Below are 22,239 nucleotides of genomic sequence, written 5' to 3'. Positions count from 1 at the left end.
TCTGAATTTATAGCCGAACCATAGCAATTTCTACCTTCACAACGGTCTTTACACATAGTGATAGATCCAACTGATGCCCTCTTCTGTCCTCCATAGGTACTGCACTCATGTGCACAGACAAACACACAACTGAAACTTAAAAAAAATATTTAAAGATTTATCTTATTTTACATGTGTATGTGTGGGTGGGCCCAAGTGCATGTATATGCACCATCTGTGTGCAGATGCCCACAGAGGGCGGAAGAGAGCCTTGGATCACCAAAGCTGCAGTTGCGGGCAGTTGGCAGCCACTCAGTGTAGGTGCTGGGCATCAAACCTGGATCTTCTACAAGAGCAGCCAGCCAGTGCTTTTAACCACTGAGAAATCTCAGTAGTCCCTAAATTCTTTTTTGAAAAATTTGAATGTAGGTGGGCATTTCAGTGCTACCCACCAATATGACATTCTCTACTTCTGCATCCATGGGAGACTTTTGATGTTTTCTCTCATGGCTGCCTCTTGGAGAGTCCACACTGAATTCAAGCTGGCACCCTACCCTTTACAGACACTCACAGGCTCACACACCCTCACCCTTATCTATGATTGCTTTCTGCTTGTTGCTTAGAAGCCTGGGGTCACCTCTTCCTGCATGGAAATCACATCCTTGTTTCCCTTTCCTCCTCTTGACACAAGGGACAAATTACTTTCCCGTTCCACATCAGTTGGCCACATCGAAAAACAGAGAGCTTGGTGGCCCCTCCCCTCCTGATGTGTGTCTACAGGCAGTGTCTGAACAGATAAGGATTCTCTGACATTAACAACAGATCCTCCAGCACGAACCCATCTCCCGAGTCTTGTGTCTTCTTCCCAGGTCACTGCGATAAAAATCATCTTATTCTTTCAGTTCAAAACATTTAAATAAATGGCTTTAAAAATAACACCCCGCACATTTAGGTAAAGCATAATGCTGTCTACAAAGAGGCTAAAGTTTCATCACAAACCCAGGGAGTCGGGGGGTGGGGCATGGCGAGAGAGCTCAGAAGGTAAAAAAAGGCACTTGCTGCCAAGTCTGGCAACCTGAATTAAAACCCAGGACCCACACACTGTGGACAGAGAAGGAAATGCATGCAGTAAGTTGTCCTTGGACCTCCACGTGTGTGCTGTGTTGTGCACTCCCACAATAAATACATGTAATGAATTAAAATGAAATTTCTTCACATGTGAACATTTTTATCACCTTATTATGCCCCTGGCATCGTAGACTGTGTGTGGCATACTTCCCATCGGGCCGCTTCTCCTCAGACTTAGGTGACTTTGAAGTCCTTGCTACCGTAAGGACGGGCGACATCTTTCATTTGCCACCCCAGCCCTGTGCCCCCACCCCCATTAACATCCCAGCCAGCGCTGTTTGCAGCAATACTCACTTGTCTTGTGACTGGCTCCATGTTTGTTTCGCTTTGTTTTGTCTGTGGTCTGGCCTGTTTGAAGCGGCTGAGTCATTCACCACGCGGCCTCACCTGGTATTCTCAGGCCGGCTCGCTCCGCTGTGACCTCTGTGGTAGTTGATGAGCTCAGCCATGTGGACAGTTAGACCGGATGATTAAGATGGTCAAGCTCGCTGCATCGGTGACCCTGTGGCTGTGTTTCCATGGCAGGGCTTCTTAGGTGGGTGGGTGTGCTCTCCGCCAGACTCGGCAGACCCAGAGAGCCTTTCTCCTTCACTAGTTTTCCCTGGTGGGTTTGAGCATGTGGAGTTCTCAAACTCTTTAAGGCTGTGATCCTCAGAGCCCTCAAAGGAATTCTTTTTTGGCCTTTTCCCGCCGCTCCCCCCCACCCCACCCCTTCCCTCCATACCACTCTCAGGGCATTATGTACCCATGATTTAAAGTCTGAGTCTGGTGTGTGTGTGTGTGTGTGTCCGTGTCCTCTATATATGGGGATGTGTCTAAACCAGTGGGGATAAATTATAAAGAGGCGGACTTCAAGCTAAGATATTGATTTCTTTGTGATACCTTCAAATTAATAACTACATTTTGTCATTTGATGCTTGGAATGACTCCTAGGTGTGCCAATGACAGGATGGTGGGGGCTGGCCATGCTCCCTGGGCCTCGCACCTCTGTATTAGATTGAACCCTGCAACAACAATCATTTTCTGAATGCTTAATTCTTTCAGGAGCTTGGTGCCATTTAGTTGCGTTTTTTTTTTTTCTTGTGTCTCCTTAAGCCATACTGTTATGGCAGATATCAATACCAGCTTATTCATTGGCATGAATTAAGATTTTTCACTTAGAGGGGCTGTTGCTGAAGCAAAGAAATGGATCATTTTTGTCCTGTTAGTTCCTCTCTCTCTCTCTCTCTCTCTCTCTCTCTCTCTCTCTCTCTCTCCCTCTCTCTCTCTCTCTCTCCCCTCTCCCCCCGTGTGGGGGTGGGGGATAGGGGACGTGTGCGCGCGCCTGTGCACATGTTTTTCAGGACAATGCAATTCCTGGAACCTCTTTTAGACCTTGGGCTCCATCCATGCACTTCTTTGGTTCTCTTCCTGCCCCTCAGCCCTCTTTATGACTCTGCCTTGGGGCTCGGTCTCCTCACAGGTGTGGCCGTTCATCTCTCCTTGTTAGTGACTCAGTGCCTACAGCCAGTGTTGGAAGTTCTGTCCTCCAGTGACCTCTCCCATGAAAGTCTGGTCACCTTTCCCCTAAGCCATCCTCATGAGGATTCTGCTGTCTCCATCTGCATCATTCTCCAGAACACACAAATTTGGACCCTACACCAAATAGCTTGAAAACGGGGGAGCAGGAACACATGGGTCCCAGATGAGAGAGAGAGAAGGGAAGCTCATGAATAAGAACAGAGATCACCAGCGGTCACATTGGATGGGCCCCAAATGGCTGGATGGATTTCTCAGCCAGATCACAGTTGAAATAGAAGTCCCAGGGGTGTAGGTGGGAGCTTGAGGAGACAGATTCTAAGATGAGTGAGTGAACTGGGGAAGTGGAGGAGGGAGGGAGGGAGAGGGAGAGAGAGAGAAAAAGAGAATTTATATTGATGTAGTGGGCACACAGAAGACTTTGAAGAAGAGACACATCAGAGGATATTTGCAAGAAGGAAAGCTTTTCTTTCTCTTTTAATGACAAGAGAAGCCCATCCAAATGCTGGTAGAGGAGAGGAGGAGAGGATGCAAGCAGGCGGGGGGGGGGGGAATCTAAGGATACCAGACAAGGGTTAGAAAAGGCGGGAGGGATGTGTGTGTCAGTAGAGAGACTGTGGGGGAAGGTGAGTGGGCGCCTGGACACCTCTCCCATTGTAACAAGAGCAGCAGGGAAGGGAAGGACTGGCCATAGATGCTGTGCTGGATGGCTGTGTGTCGGCTTGATACAAGCTAGAGTCACCTGAGAGGAGGGAGCCTCAACTGAGAAAATGCCTCTATAAGACCAGGCCTGGTGGAAGAGGGCCTAGCCCATTGTCGGTGGCGCCATCCCTTGGCTGGTGGTCCCGGGTTCTATAAGAAAGCAGGCTGAGCAAGGCATGAGGAGCAAGATAGTAAGCAGTGCCCCTCCATGGCCTCTGCATCAGCTCCTGCCTCCAGGTCCCTGCTCTGACTGAGCTCCCGGCCTGACTTCCTTTGATGGTGAACAGCGATATGGAAGTGTGAGCCACATAAACCCTTCCCTCCACCAAGTTATTTTTTGGTCACGGTGGTTTCATCACAGTAGTAGAAACCCCGTCGGAGACAGATGCTCACGGTGGGTAGCAGTGCAGGTTGCTGCTAAGAGGCAAAGCGAGTTGTCTGTTCTCCCTTAAAGGCAGGGGCAAGATTAGAGAAAACATGGGGGGCAAGAATTTCAGGAAAGTGACAGAAGCTGGGAGAAGAGGGCTGGTGGGGACAGGGAAGGACATCAGGGGGCTTTGGAACCCACTGCGGTTCCACACAGCGGCTTCGTGGCATTGCTGGTATCCTCCAGCAGTGGGCGCTGCTGTAAGAAGAGGCTTCTTGTCTGGGTTTATCTGTGTTTGGGGCTCTGTCTGGCATGCAGTGAAAAAGAAGGATCTAATGAGGCAGAGAAGAAAGGAGGTGGAGTTGATTCCTTAGCAAGATAGCTCAGTGGCACCAAGAAGGCACTTGCCACACCACACCTGCTGACCTGAGTTTGTTCCCTGAACCCTTTGCGGTGGAAGGAGAGAACTGGTTTCTATGTTGTGTCCTCGGACCTTCACACAAGTTATGCCCCCCTGCCCCGCGCACCTGCAAAATAAAATAGAGAAATGATGAGATCAAGAGAGGCCAGTCTGCTGGAAGGACACTGAAGAGGGACACTGGAGAGGAGCACAGAAGGGCTGAGGAGGTCACTCAGTAAAGTGCCCGAGATGCAAGCATGAGGACCTGAGTTCAGATCCCCAGCACCCCACCCCCCACAAAGAAAGCAGAGTACCTTGGCACAGACCTGTAATCCCATCACTCAAGATGCAGAGACAAGGAAGATCCATGGAACTTGCTGGCCAGCTAGTCCAGCTAAATCAGTGTACTTCCGGCTCAAGGGAGAGATCCTGTCTCAAAACATAAGACAGAGAGGAATGAGGGAGACACATGACATTGGCTTCTGGCATTTGCATTCACACACACACAGAAGCATGCCCACGCACACACACACACACACACACACATGCACGCACGCACGCACGCACGCACAGACACGAAGCAGATGTAGGTGGGGTACTGAGATAATTGGGGACAGGTGGCAGGCATGATGAAGGGAGGAAGGGCTGGTCACCAGAGCCTGTGGTTGTCAGGGCAGCAAAGGCACTCAGGATGGGTGGAGGAATGGTGGAAGTGCTTATGTGTCCAGGGTTGATTCCAGTCTACTTTGTGCAGGAATGGAACCATGCCAGAGGGCATAATGGGAAGGTGTGGAAGGAGAGAAGAATTGAGACTAGAGGGGTCAAAGGAAAAACCAGTCACTCAAGGAGAATGCCGGCTTGTCAGGAGTTAAACTTCCCGACACAGCCATTTGGGGTGGAGGGTCCCAGCCTTGCTGTGTCCGTGGGTTCTGATAGAGCCTGTCACTGAGAGGAGTGACAGAGTACCTGTGCTCTCTAGCGTACCTGCGAAGAGCCAGCTCGTCCACTGACAGCCTTCCAGAGATTTCGCTTGTACTCAGAAGCGTTGCCCTTCCCCTTTGTCAATCTGGTCCTTAAAACAAATGAGGGTCACTGACTGGTAAGTGGCCTGTCTGGCGAGAGCGTTTGACAGAGTTTCTGTTCTCAGGCCTGCCTTCCACGGCAGAATCACCGGGGACATTTTCAATACATACTAATGGCTGGGGCCCAAAACCAATCGTGTCTCAATCTCAGAGGTTAAGACCGCTAGACTCTAGAGTGGAGAGCCTCTATGATCAGTTTTCTTAAGAGCTCCCTAAGTCATTCTAAGGTGACAAGAACCTTGGCCTTAGACCCCTCCCACAGCAGCTGCATTCCTGAGACCCAGAACCCTGGGTCCCACTCTTGACCCACCTGCCAGATCAGAACCTAGGTGTTAACTGGAGTCCCCTCCTCTGATGATTCCTAGATCAGTAAAATTGAGAGAAAGGGCTAGGGAGACAGGCCGGTCAGTAAAGTGCTTGTCATGCAAACAGGAGGCCCCGAGTTCAGATCCTCAGGACCCATGTAGAAAACTAGGTGTGGCTGCATGCACCTGTAATCCCAGCACTGGGGTGGCAGAGAGGATGGGACCCTGAAACTCGATGGCCAGAAGTCTAACCAAACCGGTGAGCTCCAGGTTCAGGGAATCCTGTCTTGAAAAATAAGGTAAGAAGGTGATTGAAAAAGATACATGACTTCAATACCTAGTTTCCATATATGCACATTCACATGTGAGCACACGTGTGTGCACACACACACACACAAACACAAACACACACACTTGTGTGAAAAGAAACTCTACTGTAGAACTGTGGATGCCTCCTCCAGCAGTTCTGGCTTTACAGCTCTTGGAGCAAGCTGCCCTAGCGTTTTGCATTCTCAGCCATTATCAATACCTGCCCTACAGTGGCCAGCCAGTGATTCTGAAAGGTGCCCAGTGTGCGTTCATTCAGCTCGGCTGACCAACCTCATGGCTGCCTAATGATTTCTGTCCTTTTATTTAACTTACCAATGAACCGCATTTGCTTCTCATTTGGGGGAAAAACTGCCTGTCATAAACTCTTGGCAGGGATATCATTTCTCTTAATCTTTGAAGATGCTGCTGGGAGGTGTGGCAGCTGTTTAGACAGGAAATAACTGTGCAAACCAAGCCCATTACAGAAGGACCGGTTCATTTGCTGAAGAAAAAAAAAAAAAAAAACGCCACCTGGGAGCCTGGAGAGACGGTTTAGTGGGGCAGAGGACTGAACTCAGATCCCAGCACCTATAGAAAAGCCAGGAATGGTGCAAACATTTGTAGCCCGGGCACTCACTGACCAGCTCTTCTGAGTCGGTCAGCTCTGTGTTCAGTGAGAGACCCTGCCTCAAAAACAAACAGGCAAGCAAATGAGGTGGAGAGCAATTGAGGAAGAGACAGCTGATGTTGAACTCTGGCCTCCAGACACATGGACATATGGTCACACACACCTGCCACCTGCCATCATTACAGAATACCAACCAACTCTTATAAAGCCGAGGAGCACGGCTTTCCTGATGAACCGTTTCTTCCATCTTTTCTAAGAGCTTGTAGAGAAGACCACCAAACACACCGTGGCTCTCTTCAAGCCAGCGGATAGCACAACTTGGGTATTCACTGACTCCCACTACAGGAATTAACACATAAAAAAGTGCTGCTTCAGGCCCGCCTTTCCACAGTGGGATCCTAGATTAATACTGAGTTATTTTTTTTTTTAAAAAAAATGAACTTGACGAGTGTTTTAAGAGTTCATTATGCTTTATGAACTCGAAGGGGAGATTTGTTTCAGCACCTCCTCTAGACCACATGGAATGCCAGTGTTTAGTCAAAGTCACCGTTTTTTTTCGTGTGGGCGGTTAAATCTCATGAAGAATAGGTGGTTATTGCTGTCGAGGTCTCACTCCGACTGATTTTTTCTTTCTTCTTTGAAAAATGGGAACATTTGAGTCACTTTCCGGGTGATTATAACGAAATTCATGCCAAAACAAAAGTGTCTGATTTCCAAGCTTTTGTGAAGAAAAACTCTACCAATTGTCCTTTAAAAACTTTGGCAAGCCGCAGAAGGAGCAGATTGTAGTTCCATTAGCTTTGACATCAGTCTCTAAGAGAGACAGCCATTCATTTCTTAAAACCCAACAATTAATGTTTCAGAGGGTTCAATACGTTTGAATGTGACAAGATCGTGTCCTTCGTAGGAAGTTAGTGGGGAATGATGAGGCCTGGACGCGCAGCTGGGCCTGTAGCTCAGAGGCTGGAGCGCTTGCTTGACACACACAGAGTCCTGGGTTGGATTCCCAATGCTACAGAAAAGGAATGGTTGGTTTTTGAGGAGGAGGCAGAAGGATGAGGAGCCCAAGGAAGGTCACTCTTGGCTACAGATGGTATTTGAAGGTAGCTAGATAACGGGACTCCATCTCAGATAAAGGGGTGGCTAGATGCAGCATAGATAGGTTTGGACATGCATGTTTCCTTACTCTTCCGTGTTCTCTGAGTGGGAATGGCTCACAAACCATTCCCTGCCCTTGAGATAGGTTTCAAATGCCTTTGCTCAGCACTGCCTTTCTTGGGGAACTGACGAGCATACTCGATCCCACCTGCTGGCATGCTAAGATTACCTCTTAAGCATCAGGATGCTTACTGTTGGAGTCTGGACAATGTAATACATGCTCCCCAGTAGGACCAGACAGGAAATAGTGTCTCCTTAACTGCACTCGAGTTCTGCAGAACTCTCTGATAATGACGAAGATCTTAGAAGCAGAAAAAAGATATTAAAGGATAAAAAAAAATCCAGCCAGCTTCCCTTCTCTTAGACACTCAGACATGGTCCTGAGAGCCATATGGGATGAGGTCAATTTACAGTTTAGTCGTGACTTAAGATGTTAAAGAAAAAAAATATCAATTACTCCACTGGTGCAGAGAAAGGTTAAGACTAGGATTAGTGACTTGGACATTATGACCTTGTAGCTTCATAATACCAGGGGTGAACTTTAAAATATCATAAGCTAAGGTCAATTTACTTCTAGACACTCGAGTTGGACATGCAGTGTCTAATAGACACATGGGTGAACACTGGGTGTTGAATTATGAAAATGACATTTTCGGCGGGAGAGATGGCTCAGCAGTTAAAAGCACTGGCTGCTCTTGCAGAGGACTTGAGTTCAGTCTCCACCAAGTACATGGCAGCTCACAACCATCTGTAACTACAGTTCCAGGGAACCTAATGCAGTAGTCTGGCCTCTATGGGTCCCAGGGCATACAAATGGTCCACATTTGTATGTAGGTGCATGTAGGCAAAGCACTCATACAAATAAATTAACCCAAAAATGACATTTTAGTGGACTCAGTAAAAGGGTGATTGACAGATGGTGACTGGAGTTATATACCACTGACCGACAAACACATAAAATGTGTTCCTGATGTGTGGGATTTCCCCAGAGTTCAAAATGAAAATGAGGAGCTGGGGAGGTGGATGGCTCACTGGCTGCACTTCCAGAGGACTTGGGTTCGATTCCCAGCACCCAGGTGGTGGCTCACAACTATCTACAACACTAGTTCCAAGGGATTTGATGTCCTCTTCTGGCCTCCATGGGCACTGCATGCACACACGGCGCACAGACTTAGGTGCAGACACGAACACCCATACACACAAAATAAAAATAAATAAATCTCGGAAAAAAAATCACGAAAGTGCATGTGATGGCTTGGTGATCCGATCCGACTCCAGGAAGCCGCCAGCCGCCCCGCCGTTGCCAGTGAAGTTCCCTTGTATTTGCTGATGACTGAGCTCATTCTGTAAGGTCTGTCTTTTCTGTTCTGGTTGATGAAGGGGCTTGCCTCTCAGAAATACACAGAAGGTTCCCTTTAGATCCCCAGATCCTGTCCTAATAGTGCTTTGAATGAGCTTTCTTAGATAGATGCAAGGGCAGAGAAGTCATTGGCGTCCTCTAAATGTCTAGTGGCTTTCCACCTCCCAAGATGCACCGGGAGGCCAGTGAAATGGCTTGTGGGTAAAGTCTTTTGCCACCAAGCTTGACAGCCTGCATTAGATTCTGGGCCCTGCATGGTGGAGAGAGAGAGAACCTGCTTCCTGCGAGTTGCTCTCTGACTTCCATACGGATGCTACGGCATGCATATGCAATGCACACATGCACATAAATAAATATAATAAAGATGCATTTTAGAAGAAGCGGTAAGAACTCCGACCTGAGAAACAGAGCTGCTAGCTTTGTTTGTACTGTCTTTATCTGGAACCGTCGACTCCTCTGTAGCCTGGGCTCTACCTCTGAGTCTTCACAAGTGCGGCTGCTCGAGCTGGTCTCATCTTGTCTTGCCAGTTCTCATGCATCTTCACAGGCTTGCAGCCCAGGGCTGGAGAAATGATGGTCGGCCTTGAGAGTGTGTATTGGTCTTGCAGAAGAGCCGAGTTTGGTTTCCAGCACCCAAGCTGGGCGGCTCACACCCGTCTGTAGTCCTGCTCCAGTGTAATCTCTTGCCTTACCTTCCCACCCCACCCCCATAATGTGCGTGCCCATAATTCAAAACAGCAAAAACAAATACTGGGAGGAGAGTTGCAGTGAACTTCGGCTTTGCAGCCAGGACTGCTCAACCTTTCCCACGCCGCGGCCTGTGTCATGCTAATGTTCTACCTCCCTCTAGAGCAGTGGTTCTCAACCCATAGGTTGCGACCCCTTTGGGGTCAAAGGGCACTTTCACAGGGGTCATCTAAGACCATCAGAAAACACAGATATTCACATAGCTGTAGTTTGCTACAGTTATGAAGTAGCAATGAAAATAATTTTATGGTTGGGGGTCACCACAGCGTGAGGAGCTGTACGAAAGGGCTGCAGCATTAGTAATGTTGGGATCCACTGCTCTAGGGACAGGCTCCCTTAGACTTGAATGCAGGTCCATGGGCAGTCTCTTCCACTTTGAGCCACCGCGAACTGTGCCTGGCACACTGTGGCTGCTCTTAGGACTGACAAATAAAAGAATGGTTTCCTCTCCATGAACTGCAGTCCCTCAGTACAGTCGGACTGGGTGCCAGTCTTTCCTTCCATTCCCAGGGAGCTTAACCCCTTGCAACTTCCCCTCCGCAGTTCTCAGGGACCACTCAAGAGTGCCAGGAATGGGAGATGGGGATGGAAAGGACCTAAATACGATGCATTCATGCATAAAATTACCAAAAAATAAGCAATTTAAAAAAGAGCACTGGGGGTGTACACGTCCCGTATTTTAACTGTCTTATGCTTTGTCTACCATTTGCACGAGGACCAAGAGATGAGCGGTGTATCACAGGCAGCTGGTTTTCTGGCCAGCTTTAAAATTTGGGATCTATTTTTTTTCTAACATCAAATGCCACTCTCCAGAAAAAGACTTCTCTTATTGAATTGATTGGGATGATTTCAAAATACTAAGTTTAGAGAAAGGCCACAAGATACGGAGCCACGCATTATCTTAAAATAACTGTATTATGCACATTAAAAGATGTAGCTTTCCCTTTCCGGTGTGATTGCTCTGTTTGATCAAATTGAAAGTCGGGTTCCTATTATGGTGTTTATGCCTTATTTCCTTAGACTAAATGAAATTGTCCCATTATGGCAAATAGAAGCTTCATAATGGTTTGATTCGGGTTTAATTGGAAGGCTGTTTCTCAGAATACTTTACCATTCCGGTCACACATTGAATATTGTGTTTTCCAGTAGGGACCATGAGCTGGGACTGAGTTGGAACCCTTTTTAAGACTTGCAGTCCTAGAAGGCTTCCAAACCAAGGTCCCTCTCTCTTCGCTGTCTCCCTGGAAACAAACCCCTAGAAGAAATGGCCCTGGCTCTGCGGTCCTGCTCTCAGCTCCTCCCAGGATGGACGGGCAGTGTAGAGACTGTCAAGCCACCCTCCGTGTTGCTTCCTCTTTGTTTCTGAAGTGAACTTCACCAAGAGTCTTCTCTCTGTGTCTGGCTTTCTCAAGGCTTCCTCACTGCAATGAGGCAAGAAGTGACCCGAGCTCACAAAGGCTGGGCGCTGGATACCGTGACCATCCACAACGAAGTCCTGCGGCAGACCAAAGAGGAGATCACCTCACCCCCTGCGGTAGGTGCTGTGGGGAGCTCAGGGTAGAAATCCAAGTTCAGGGCGAAATGGCCATTGCAGGCTGGGGATGCAGTGCAGCAGACGGTCAAACAACTGCCTAGCACGCAAGGCCCTGGGTTCAGGCCTCAGGACCACAAAAACAAACAAAACATTGAAAACTGACCTTGGCTTCTCCAGTGAAGCCCGTCTGCTTTCCATGGAGGTTTTTCTCTGTTGTAACCAGACAATCTCAAGGCCAGTGCCTCCCCCGTCTGCTGAGTGGGAGGTTAATGACAAGGGCTAGTGAGCCCAGCAACTCCCCCGGGGTGACCTTTCTTTATAAATGCAAGTTATGTACATGTTTGCTTAGACAGATTTCCACGTGTCTTCCGCTCCTGTGCTGGGCTCACAGGGCCCCCTGTAGCAGCCGAGGGTCAAGGAAGTCCGCTGGACTAACTTTGGGAGCTCAGTTCCTACCCTGTCTTTTCCCTTAGCATGCTTGGGGACTCTGGGTGCAGAGCATTTGCCCTGCTGTGGAGAGAGTCGGCCCTCTGCGCTTCTGCTTTGACACACATGCTGGGCCAACTTCTTTAATGATTTTGCTCTTATGTCTGAAAAATAAGTGCCGGTTCAACCTTTCTGCAGGAAGTCACGAGGCTGTAAATGCCATCATGTAAGCTTGGTGGCAGATCATCTGACACGGCAACTCAATAAATCTTAGTCCTTCTTTTCCTCTGATTCTCTCAATACCAAGGGAACTAGAACAGATGGATTTCCTAACTCTGGGCTAAATTCCCTGCCTCTTTGTAGCAGGAGATCTTCTTTCCAGTCTTTGGAAGGTTCCTTATGCCTCCCTGAGTCCTCATCCCACACACCCTACGCTGTATATTTCTATCAGCTGCTCTGTGAGGTAATTTAGGGCCTCTCTACGGCATCCTCAGAGGTTCTTGCATCTTCTGCCTACGATTGCCCCGCCCCATGTCACCTCCCTGAGTGTAAGTGTTTGAGGCACTGCCTGCTTCCTGGTACCCCAATCCGTATTTGTTGCCTAAAATACCGTGGTCTGGCTTACTAACATCTTAGAATGTTTTCCCCTCACAGTTAAGGAGTTAGGAAGTACAAACCCACTGTAGCTCGTTTGGGAAAGTGCTGGCTTAGCAAGCTTGGAGCCCTGGCTGGATTCCCAGCCCCACACGAGCTGGATGTTACGGATGTTAATCCCAGCACTCAGGAGACAGAAGCAGGGGGATCAGGAGTTTAAGGCCAGCCTGGGCTACATGAGACCCTGTCTCAAAACAAAACAAACTAAACCAGTGATTGGCAGTGCTGGTTTCCTCCGGAAGGAAGCCATGAGAGACGGTCTTACTTCATGACTCTCTCCTGGTGGCTGATGCCTACTGGAAGTCCTTGGCAGACTGGCTGTTCTTTTGGCTTTCTCATTCCAGTGTCTACCACCACTGTCAAAAGCCTGATTCTCTGGGTACCTCTCTGTGTGACCAATGCCTACACACACACACACACACACACACACACACATTCACACATGTGCCCGCCCGCCATATTGGATCTAGGGCCATCCTAGACCCAGTGTGTTCATATCTGAACACTTTATATCTACAAAACCAAACAATATGTCTGAGGTACTGGGTTGACATAAATTTGGGGTGACACTGCTCTACCTGTCACATCTTCTTACTGTGACTCTTAAGGTCCCTAGATTGCAAGGGCCATAGAAAGGGACACAGTTGGCTGTAGGGTAGTTCCTAGTGGTCATCTTGTTTGTGTAATTAATTGTCAACCACGAAGTTAATGATGGGAACTCCTGTCTCCTCATTCTCTGGCTCTGCCCAGGGTCTCACTGTCCACTCATGTGCTTCAGTTTGTGATTCAGAATATACGGTCCTCATGCAATTAGCCCACATGAGAGAGCCCCAGGAACCCTTTGCTACTAATCTCTCCGTCCTTTACCGTGATCTACGTTAACTTCCCCAGGCCCCATCTTCATTAGAAATAGAAAAACGGTCACCATCCTCTACATAAATATACTTTATGAGCTTGCATGATTCTCTCCGGCCCTTTCTTGTTCTAATGAATACATGTTCTGTGGCTCCCCCGTGCCTGCAGATAGAGTTCAGACACTTCAGCTCGGCAGATTCGTCTTCCGTGGTCAAGTGATAACCCATTTTAGTACCTTTGAACCCTTGCCCAAGAAGTAAAGTGTCTTCTCTGCCCATCCTGCCTGTCTTTGTGGAGTTGCTTCGGCCTCCTCCTCCCCATGCCCATATGCTGCCCCAGCCCTTCAGGGATCCCTTCAAGACCGTCCGTCCCCTCTGCAGTCTGCTCTGGTGGCAAAAGCCCACACGACCTTCAATCTGAAGTTACTGCTCCTATCCCATCCCCAGGCACTTCCATTATCAAATTACAAACTGTCACCTGTGCTCAGGGATCTTGGCTTCCCTGATTTAAAAGTGAGGCCCAGGAAGGCAAGTCCATTTGTAGGCAAGTACGTGGGGAGGAGAGCTGGTTATACTCTGGTTCTACTCCCTTCTCCAATCTCATGTCCACTTTGCTGTACCACTCTAAGCCTCTGGGGCATTTATCATCTCATTTCATCTTGCAGAGGAGATGGGGTACAGTCCAGGATTGGCTCCATCGCTTCAGCCTTAAGTCCCATTGGCAGCAGTTCTAAGTCACAGTATATGCTCCCAGCTCGCACCAACTCACCACACAGCTAGACTCACTGTGTACCCCAGGGGAAAGCGTGACCTAGTTTCAATAATACTATTTCCCCAGGGGTGTTCTCTTGTCTGCTAGTGCTTTAAGACTGGCGTGTGTTTTCTTTCTGAACTGACAGCCCTGATCACATTATGGACGTCCACCTTTCAGCACGTCCCCTTCTCCGCCCCTTGCTCTTTCAGGAAGGTGTGTATATTTATGGGCTGTATATGGACGGAGCATCCTGGGACAGGCGGAACGGGAAGCTCACAGAATCCACCCCGAAGGTTCTCTTCATGCAACTTCCTGTCCTGCACATCTTTGCCATTAACTCCACGGCCCCCAAGGACCCAAAGCTGTACGTGTGTCCGATCTACAAGAAACCGAGGCGCACTGATCTCACCTTCATCACCGTGGTGTACCTGCGCACAGTGCTGTCCCCGGATCACTGGATCCTGAGGGGGGTGGCCCTCCTGTGTGACATCAAGTAAGTTCATTTCTTCCTGCCGTGGGCAGCAGAAGAACCGCATAGAAGCCCAGCCGTTGAGAGACTCAGACAGTGTGTCTTTCCTTCCTGGTAAGGCCCTTCATTACTCTCCCTCAATTAAACAGTTGACACCTCTCCCGTTGCATGTCCGTTTCTTCCCCTCAAGGGTACCACTATTCCAAGAACCGATCCGAATTCACGCTCCTGATTCTAAGAACTCACATTATGCTATAATTACTTTTGAAAGATAAACTCCTGTCTTCGCGTTAGAATACTTTTTAGAAGGCTTGCATTTGAAAAGTCGAAAATGGGGTGTTGATAGGATCCATCCTAACAGGACCCCAGCAGAAAGAACTTTTTCCTCCAATGAAAAACACTTCTGGGCTGGCAAGATGGCTCAGTGGGGAAAGGCACTTGTCACCAGGCTTAATGACATGAGTTGGACACAAAGGAAGGAAAAGACCAAGTCCTACGAGTTGTACTCTGATCTACACAGATGCACTGTGAGACATGCATATGCTCTCGGGCATGCGTGCTTATGCACTCACAAATAAATGTAATCAAAATATACAATTAAATATATCAAAATGTCACATAAATAAAATTTAAAAAGAAAATTCCTCCTAATAAATAATCTTCCCCTGTCTAGGTTTGGTCAAATATTACCCTTTTAAGTGTGTGTGTGTGTGTGTGTGTGTGTGTGTGTGTGTGTGTGTATGTGTGCATGTGCTACATGAGCACGCACATATGTTCTCTGCTGTTGGAGGATGTCAGAAAACTCATTGGGACAGTTGATCTTGTAATTTATTTTAATTTTATTTAATATTATTTCCTCTTCTTTGGGTAATACTTTTGAGGCTCAGGGAACTCTGGCTCCCTGGCTCTCCCTCCCCAGCCCGATTCTGTGGGAAATAATGAAACACATGTCTAGGTAGCAAATGGAGAAAGCAAAACAAACTCCATCAAATGAAATTAGGTTACATGCTGAACATCTTAAAAAGCAGTCTTTAGAAAGTGAAGCTATTTCTTACTCAGTAGTTAGTCTGAGACTCGGTATGAGCCTTGATTTCCTGCTGAAGGAAATTGTCAATTTAACAAAACAGATGGGGTCCTCGACTGAGACGCTCATGTAGCTCCAGGATAGTGAAGAAGCGTCTCTCTGCTGTCTTCTCATCTGGAATCTTCTTGCCTGCCCCCAGCTCCTTGCGCTAACTTCATTCTCTCTGTTCTGGAAGGAGTCATTCCAGATTGCCCCATGCTTCTGTCATCCCCTCATCCTGAACGGAGGCAGTCACGGCAAGCCGAGTGAGATGGCCCAGTGATACCATGGGTAAAGTAGACAGGGATGACCTCAGAGGAAACTCTGCTGTACCCCCGTCCCGGTGTAGCTCCTGGAAGAAGGGTATAGTGCTGACCTCTGATATGTCCCTGGGGCCTAGTCAACGTCACAGTCATAGAACTGGAATAATAATTACGTGCCTCTCCCAGTTTCCTTCCTGTGTGATACAACCACCCTGATTAAAAGCAGTGCCATGGTAGGAAGTTTTCACTTGGATTACACCTCCAGCTCACAGTCCATCATTGAGGGAAGTCGTGGCAGGAGCTTGAAGTGCAACCCGCCCAAGACCCTTCCTCACTGGCCTCACTCTTTGGCTTCTTCGAAGGTTCATGCTTGCTTAGCCAGTTTTCTCATACAGCTCAGGACCACCTGTCTAGGAATGGCACCGCCCACAGTGGGCTGGGCCCACCTGCCTCCTTCAAGACAGACCTCATGGAAATGTCCATGTCCACAGACCCACCAATAAAGACAGTTTATTCAATGACTTTTTTTTTAAAAATTATTTCAGGTGACTCTGTGTTGTGTCAAATTGATTGTTAATGCTAACTAGAACAGGACCCCTGTTCCTGGTCTAAGTGTTTCTGTACTTCCCGTGACTAGAACACACACTAACGCAAAGGGGGCATCCCCTGGGTGAAGGATCCTCCTGAAATGGAACTGGAATTTGGAAGCACCTGCCGGCCAGTCTGGGCGGGCCCAGGAAAGCAATACCATCTCACTAGAGCAAGCCGGTCAACAGGTTCTGACACAACACTCACGTCGGGTGATCAAACAAAGGCAAAGGCATAATCTAAACCCCGGCCATCCAAGAGGATGCTTAGAGAATAATAATTCGGCTCGAAGTTGTCTAATGACTTGAAGGGCTTGGAGAAAACAGGGGGAAGATGTAGAAGGCTGTAACTTTAGCAAAGGTCACCGAGAAGACTGGTTAATGGCACACGAGGACCGTTTTCTGGGAACTCAGCTGCAGCTGATTATTTCGCTCTCAGTCAACAGAGAGGAGAAAGAGAGATGGGCAACGAGGTCCAGCCAATATGGGCACCTGGCCCCTGGACAGTGCCTCCAAATGGTTTTGTTGACGGCTGGCACTTCTGCACTGCCTGGGTTCTGCTGAGAGCTGGCTCAGGACCCAGTCCCCTGTCTTTCTCGAGCTTAGCAAATGGCTTTCCTTAGACATTTTGCACCATTGAACTTCCATAAACACATAACCATTTTCTCAGCAAAATTGTTGCTCTGTCACTAATTACCTAATTTGCCACACTTGAGTGAGGGAGACCTGGTGAGCATAAAAGAGCAACGGAGAGAGTACGGGATGGTGAAGCCAGCAGAAGCTGGGGCAGAGGCAGTGCCTTTTTTTTTTTTTTTTTTTTTTTGTTTTTGTTGTTTTCCCTCCTTGGACTCAGTCCACGGTTTCGCATTTTGGTCTCAGCAAAATGAGCCATGAGATTTATATCTTCTTTGATTGAAAATGTTATTTTACTTTGGACTTTACATAAAAATAAGGGCAAAGAAAAGCACCCAGAGATAGAGCCCCAAAAAGAGATCCGGTCTCGTGGGTGGTAATGTGTGAATAAGCCACAGGCCGCTGTCACACACACCACTGTCAGAGATGAATAGGGACCTCGACTCAGCAGGGGACACAGTGTGACTCAGGGCCATGGCTGAAGGTCATAGATGTGGTTGAGGATAGCCAAGGTTGAGGGATGGAGGGGAAAACAAGGTAACAGTGGGGCTGGGTCCTGAACTTTTCATGGATACCATCAAGGCTACAGATGGTTGGCTTCTAATAAAGGGCCCAGTGTAAGGGAGATACATTGTCTCATCCTTGTGACCCAATGCCCGACAAGAAGTTCTTACCAGAGAAAGGATTTGTTTAGCTCACAGTTGGGGGTGGGTATGGTTCATCATGGTGGTAGGAGTGGCTCCTGACTGGAATATGAAACAGCTGGTTCACATATGGGTAGATAAGGAAGCAGAGACCAGACAGGAAGCAGGGCCAGGCTATAGACCACAAGGACTGCCTCCAGGTACCCACTTCCTCCAGTGAGGCACCGTGTCCTGAAGGATCCCCAGCCTGCCAAAGCAGCAGCACCAGCTGAGGACCCAGTGTCTAAACACGAGAATCTGTGGATCATAGAACAGGAGAAAAGGGAAGAGAGTGATGAAATATCCAGAGACAGAGGCCAGATAACCTTCAAGAAACTTCCATCACTAGAACTACACTCCAAATACCAAAGGCCTCAGGAGCTAGCCAGAACTTCAGCTTTGTGGTCCAACCTATCCCTGGAGCAGCTCTCCACTCAACAGCAAGTTTCTGCAAAGTCCAACCTATTAACCATCCCAGCATCCACAGAATGGAAGAACCAGTGAACAGCAGCTCTGTGGATTAGCACCTTGGTTACAGGCAATGGCGAGGAAGGAGGGGCTGGACCGTCTGTGACGGACATGTCTGAGGGGCTAGAACTGCGAAGAGGGAGAGTTTAGAACCTCAGAAACTGAGTTGAGAAGGATCAAGAGAAAGAGTCTGAAGAGGACTGGAGGTATTCCTCAGTGGTAGAGTTCAAAGTACCATGCAACAAGCACACACACAAACATGGCAGATGTATACACCCCTCAAAGCAACCACATAAATGCAACGTGCATATCACACACATCTCTCTCCTCCCTTTCTCTCTCCCTCTCTCCCTCCCTCTTTTTCTCTCTCCCTCCTTCCCTTCCTCCTTCCTTCCCTCCCTCCATATAAGCCTTGAAGATACAGTTGTTTATAGACTGGAGAGTCTAGCTGAATGTTTCTTTCTTTTGTTCTTAAAATTTGGGAAGGAGAGGGCTGGGGAAATGGCTCAGTCCATAAAGCACTTGCCTCATAAGCCCATGCCTATCTTAGTTCAGGCTCTCTAGAACCCAGCTGGGTGATTCGAGGATTAGGGGCTGGGAGGGTTCCTAGAAAAAGCTTTGGGGCACAGCTCCTGTGGTGTGGTTAGAGGAGACAGACAGGGACCAAGTTGGGCCATCAGGCACAAGATGGCCTTTCAGGCTGTCCCACATGTGGGCAGGGAGCAGGCAGAGGAAGCTGGTAGCAGCAATAAGCCCTGTAGTCAAGAAGGCAGTTTGAGTAGGATTAGCCAGCTCAGGGTGGCTATCCTCTCTCTGTGTCTCTGTCTCTGTCTCTCTCTGTCTCTCTCTCTCTGTCTGAGTCTCTCCATGTCCATGTCTCTCTCTCTGTCTCTCTGTGTGTATCTGTCTCTCTTCTCTTTCCTCTCTCTCCTCTCTCTCTCTCTCTCTCTCTCTCTCTCTCTCTCTCTCTGTGTGTGTGTGTGTCTTTGTCTCTCTCTCTGTGTGTGTGTCTGTCTGTCTGTCTCTGTGTGTGTCTGTTTCTCTCTCATCTCTGTGTCTGTGTCTCTCTGTTTCTCTGTGTGTGTCTCTCTGTCTCTGTCTCTGTGTCTCTCTCTCCTCGTCTCTCCCCACCTGTTTTGATTTTAAATCTGGTCATGAGGCTGTTTTGCACCACTGCTCCCTTTTACCTCCCTCAGACACCTGAACAACTTACTAAAAACAACCTGGGTGGCACTGCCGCTTGCACGGACTCTGTAACCTGTGAGCCCCCGGCTGAAGAGATGTCCCTTCCTGAGGGAGGACCCCGTCTGAGCAATGAGTGGACAGGTTTTGAAAAGATGCCCCCTCAACAGAAAAAAAACAACTAAAATTTGAAAGCCTCTGTTCTTTAATTGCTGTTGTTTTTTGTTCCTTCAGGGCCGTAAATTCCCTAAGAATTTTTGAAGGATCGAGCTATAGTTTTGCCTTTGAAAGACCACTTTTGTACCCTGAGCGCAGGGGGAAAAGTTAGTCGTCTCCATTGCATATGGCATTGACTGCAAAAAGGAACCGTAGTCTTTGAACACTCAAGTCTCGATTTACATACAAGCCTCTGAGATGAATATAAATACTTTGGGGGTGATGCCCAAGACATGAAAATCATCTTTGTCTATCCCAAATCAATACGAATGCCTTTTAGGAGCTGTTGGTACAAAGATCACCTTAACCCCTTCTATTTGCCCCAGGCTGAGCTGGAGATTGAGGCCCTCACAGGTGTTGCTGTTCCCCCCCCACACACACACCCCGCCCAAAGCTTATAAAATCATCTCTCTTGGGATTATGGGGTGCGGGTTTGAGAGAGTGACAGTGTTACAGGTGTTTCATTATAAACAGTTTTAATTGAACAGGTGTCCTTGGTGCACGTACCTGCCTCTAAGCTGCACGCCAGTGTGGTGCCGGCAGCTCCCACCTGCCATCCCCACTCAGGTTGGGACTGACTAATTAAATCACCTCCTCTCTGTTTCCAGACAGAAATCTTCATTGACCCAGTCCAGACACTTCACGCTTGCGGCTCCAAGTCCCTGACACCTTCACGGCTTCTTCAAGATGGTGTTTATGAGCGCGTTGGGGGCTCTTCTCTCCATTCCCCATGATCAATACATGGGTAATTCTGTCACCAGGAAGCAACCCCAGCTTCCTCAGAAATTTGACTAGGGATTTCGCTGTGCATCTGGGGGATAAGGACACTAAGCTGTCGTTTCTGGCTTCTAGCATGCCTTCCTGATTATGCAAACCGCCTCTTCTCTATTGTCCCTCTGCCTTTGTGAGCCCTAAAGGACATCCGTGTCCTGTCATGATAACACCCAAAGAGAGGTTGCCAGAAAAATAGAAGATAGTCTTGCCACCACCCCCTCCCCTTATCTCTCCTCTCTCTTTCTCTCCAGAGTTGGGCTGGCTGTTTGGCATTTAGCTAGACTCTATCAAAGCTTCGTCTTCAATGTGTCATCCCCTCTCCTGGGAAAAGCAGTCACTTTTTTTTCCACATTTATGGAATTTTTTTTCTAGAGAACTATCTTGCTCTTTCTGCCTCGTCTGCTTTCACCGAAAGCTGGTCCCGACTGCCGACAGGAGCTGTGACATCCCCTGGTGGCTCTCACATTCCTTGGGTCCCTGCTGTGTTCTGGGAATCCTTGGCAGTGGAGCAGCTGACCCAGGAACAACCACGCAGGTATGTTTTCTCTGTGACCCTGACTCTTGCTCATGCCCACCTCCCTGCTCTTCCCTGAAGCTATAGGAGGTAAGGACTGAGCCCACAGATCATGGTCCTGTTTGCGTCTGTTAGCTCACATTTCTCAGTCCTGGAGCCCTGCCAGCAGTGCCCCACAGGCCACCGGTCTCAGCGTCAGTCTGTCACCGTGATCCTTCTCTCTGCTCCATTCATCCTGGAGAAGAAGGGAGAGACGCAAGCCAGGGACAAACGGGATGCTGCCAAACCTTCCATGGGTCACGCTTGAACCACACCTTCAGTGCCAGTGTCCCACGTGAAGCCTGTGTGAGCTTTCCCCTCTCTATTAGCACGTGATTCAAGCTGTCTTCCCGCCAGTCTTCTTTGGAAACATCTGATTGGCAGGTAACATGCAAGCATCCATACTGCCCGGATCTGAGTTGCAGAAGCCATTCTCTCCGTTCTGATCATCCATCCAGTATGTAGATGTCTCCGGGTCAATTTATGTATTAATTTGTCACTTGCTGCATAATATTTAGTACTGAGATAAAAAACAAATAAGCCAATCCTACGAGGAATTGATTTTCCCTTCCACATCTGTTCACAAAGACATAAATCTAAAGTTTTGCTACTTTAAAAGCCTCCAATGCAAATATAATCTAAAATTGCTAGGCTTTGAAGTTAGCCTATTCTGTCAAAAGATGTTTATGGACCCTATCTCTGGAGCCTGGCCACTCATCTTCTGCCTGCAGGCTCCAAAGACATTGATCACCTCTCGAGGTCGGCTCCAATTCTCTGTGACCAAGCCCGAGGGTGTTGTGTGCCTTTTGCACACTCTAAACTCTGTGACAACCCATAGGAGAAATGCAGAGGTGACCAAGTCACGGAGCAGATCTCAGACACTTACCAGAACATAGAAAGAATATCTGCCTACAAGACAGCATGCAAGCTGGGAAGTGGTGATTGATCCAGAGGTGAGGGGCTATAGTAACGAGGAAGGGAGGGAAGCCTGACTTGTCTTTGGGAAGACAGGTGGACAGCTTTATAGCAAGGAGAATTTAGGTTAAGCCGTACTGGATGTGGGGACTCGACCAAAAGAAATGCGATCAGAGCACTCTTGGGGTGGGGGTAGGGGTTAAAAGAAGCAATGTTTAAACCGCGACGGGGTGGTGATGTACCTCAGTGGGAGAGGGCTTGCTTCTAGGTCCAATCCCCAGCACTGCAAGAAATAAATGAACAAGTTAAAAAAGTGTAATAAACACACTGTGACAGAGCTAATTTGGCTGCAGCCCAGGACTTTTGAGAGGCACAACTGGAAAGAGAGGCTTTGAATGTGTGACCGTGGAGACTCGAGGACACTGTAGATGTGACCATGACGGTTTCTGTCGCATTGGGCAGTCTCCCAGACTCTCTCGTGTGCATTATCTGCAACCCTGCAAGCAGGGGGCAGCTATGAGAAAGGTG

At 48.3% G+C, this 22,239-nt stretch overlaps 1 protein-coding gene across 1 annotated transcript in view; it reads left to right on the top strand.

Annotated features, from left to right (window-relative positions):
• Dnah8 (dynein axonemal heavy chain 8) overlaps positions 1 to 21,783 on the top strand; it is a 225,044-nt gene extending 203,261 nt beyond the window's left edge. The window contains exons 91-94 of the mRNA XM_038342351.1: positions 11,096 to 11,217; positions 14,115 to 14,488; positions 20,078 to 20,214; positions 20,616 to 21,783. Coding sequence (XP_038198279.1) covers positions 11,096 to 11,217; positions 14,115 to 14,402 — 410 coding nt within the window. The 3' untranslated portion in view covers positions 14,403 to 14,488; positions 20,078 to 20,214; positions 20,616 to 21,783. The remainder of the gene's footprint in view (positions 1 to 11,095; positions 11,218 to 14,114; positions 14,489 to 20,077; positions 20,215 to 20,615) is intronic.
• Positions 21,784 to 22,239: the final 456 nt, after the last annotated feature.

This window comes from Arvicola amphibius, chromosome 9 (genome assembly GCF_903992535.2).
Source record: "Arvicola amphibius chromosome 9, mArvAmp1.2, whole genome shotgun sequence".
Lineage (NCBI taxonomy): Eukaryota > Metazoa > Chordata > Mammalia > Rodentia > Cricetidae > Arvicola > Arvicola amphibius.
Note: the sequence above shows the minus strand (reverse complement) of the source record. Positions and strands in the feature narration are given on the sequence as shown.